The 2,321-nt window shown below is 60.5% G+C and overlaps 1 protein-coding gene across 1 annotated transcript; it reads right to left on the bottom strand.

Annotated features, from left to right (window-relative positions):
- Nucleotides 1-591: 591 nt before the first annotated feature.
- On the bottom strand, nt 592-2,028 carry CHRM4 (cholinergic receptor muscarinic 4). Its single transcript, XM_069469876.1, has one exon. It carries the CDS (start codon nt 2,026-2,028, stop codon nt 592-594), a length of 1,437 nt encoding a protein of 478 aa, XP_069325977.1.
- Between the last annotated feature and the right edge of the window lie 293 nt (nt 2,029-2,321).

Genomic DNA, 2,321 nt, shown 5'->3' on the forward strand with positions numbered 1-2,321 from the left:
CGGCATGCCCACCCACACACCCATCCACCCAGAGCCTGGCTGAGTAGCTGCAGCAAGAGATTTCTGCCCCGGAGTGGGATACGGGGAGAGGGGGCTGAGCCTACATGCGGGGGTGCAGGGGCAGAAAGCACCGATTACAGCAGAATGGGGGGCCTCATCCTTCCACGCCCCTCCTGAGCCTCCTTCCCCAAGCGCTGGCCCCAAGCCTGGAACCCGAGGGAGGCCTTTGCTCCTCTGGAGGAGGCCCTGGGCTTCGGCTGCCCTCCAGATGTCCATTCTTTCAGCTATGCTGATGGTTGGTCACAGTGGGGCAGATGCCCAGCCAGGCCAGTGCCCCCAGCCCCCTGAAGCAAGGCGACAGAGATGGGCCAGGCAGTCCCGGTTCAGAGCTGCCTCAGCCTGAGCACGGATCTGGTCTCTGAATCCAGCCAGAGCCTCTTGAGCCCCACGGGGCCTTGGAGACCTCGGTTCTCCTCTTCAGCAAACATGAACACAGAGTGGTGCCACCAACTCTTCCCCCACAGCCTGTGAGCCATGCGGTCCCCCAGCGCACACACTCGACACCAGCACCTCCTAGGGCACCCCTGCTGCCTACCTGGCAGTGCCAATGTTACGATACTGGCATAGCAGCAGGTGCCGGAAGGTCTTTTTAAAGGTGGCGTTGCAGAGAGCGTAGCAGGCAGGGTTGATGGTGCTGTTCACGTAGCAGAGCCAGTAGCCGATGGACCACACCGTGTCAGGGATGCAGCTCTGGCAGAAGGTGTTCACCAGGACCATGACGTTGTAGGGCGTCCAGGTGAGGATGAAGGCTAGCAGAATGGCAAAGATGGTCCGGGTCACCTTGCGCTCCCGGGCCGCCATCTGCCGCTTCTTTCGCACCTGGTTGCGAGCAATGCTGGCAAACTTGCGGGCCACGTTGGCCGCAGGACGCATGCCAGCTGGCGTGGCAGGCACAATCTCAATGGCTGTCACACACTCATTGCCCGTCTGCTTCGTCACAATCTGGATCTTGGACCATTTTGAGGCCGGGTTCAGGGCCCGTGGCTGCAGGGGAGGGGCAGGCATGGCAGGTGTGGTGGCCTCTGTGGTCGACAGCTCTGTGGGTGGTCGCTCCTTGGTGTTCTGTGTGGCACTGCCTGAGCTGGACTCATTGGAAGTGTCCTTGTCGGCCACTGGGCGTGGCGGTGGGGGCAGGGCTGGTGGAGGGGCCTCTTCGAGCTTCCCATTGCGCAGCTCTTCCCGGGTGGCTTCTCCTGGCGGAGGTTTCTTGACACTCTGCTTCATCAGGGGGCTCTTGAGGAAGGCCAGGGTCTTGGCCTTCTTCTCCTTTGGGCCTTCCGGCCGGTGCTTGTGAACCCGGCTGCGGCTGGCCAGGGAGATGTGAATGTAGAGCACCGTCATGATGACCACGGGCAGGTAGAAGGCAGCGATGGCTGTGCCGAAGGTCACGGCCGGGTTGGACAGGAACTGGATGAAGCACTGGTTGTCAGGCACTGTCCGCTTGCCCACCACAAACTGCCAGAACAAGATGGCAGGCGCCCAGAGCACGAAGGACAAGACCCAGGCAGCGGCAATCATAAGACCTGCCATCTTGGTGGTGCGCCGGGCGGGGTAGGTGAGGGGCTTGGTGACGCAGAAGTAGCGGTCAAAGCTGATAATGAGAAGGTTCATGACCGAGGCATTGCTCACCACGTAGTCCAGGGCCAGCCACAGGTCACAGACCACGGCGCCCAGGGGCCAGTAGCCCTTGATGATGTACACGGTGTAGAGGTTCATAGAGAAGGCGCCTATGATGAGATCGGCGCAGGCCAGGCTGAACAGGAAGTAGTTGTTGACTGTCTGCAGCTGCCTGTTGACCTTGATGGACAGCATCACCAGGATGTTGCCGACGACAGTGACCAGGCTCAGCGAGCCTGTCACGGTGGCAATGAAGACCATCTCCACTGTCTCGTAGCGGTTGTGGCTTGACGTGACCAGGCGCACGGACTGGTTGCCCGAGCTGCCGTTGACTGGCGTGAAGTTGGCCATGTTGGTCAGCGTGGTGGACGGCAGCGTCTGGCAGGGGAAGGAGAGAAGAGGGGTGAACTGCTGAAGAGGATAGAGGGGTGCTGTGCAGGTAGTCTGGGGTCAAGGTGACAGGGGACCATCATCTGGCAGACTTGAGAGAACTCTGTCCCAGCCTCCCTCATTCGTTCATTCATTCAACATTTATTGAGGGCCTACTATGTGCCAAGCACTGCTTTAGGTGATGGGGCTGCAGAAGTGCACGAGACACACGCGGTCCCCATCTTATGGGGGGAGACGGGCAAACACATGCGCAA

The sequence above is a fragment of the Eulemur rufifrons genome, chromosome 6 (assembly GCF_041146395.1).
Source record: "Eulemur rufifrons isolate Redbay chromosome 6, OSU_ERuf_1, whole genome shotgun sequence".
Lineage (NCBI taxonomy): Eukaryota > Metazoa > Chordata > Mammalia > Primates > Lemuridae > Eulemur > Eulemur rufifrons.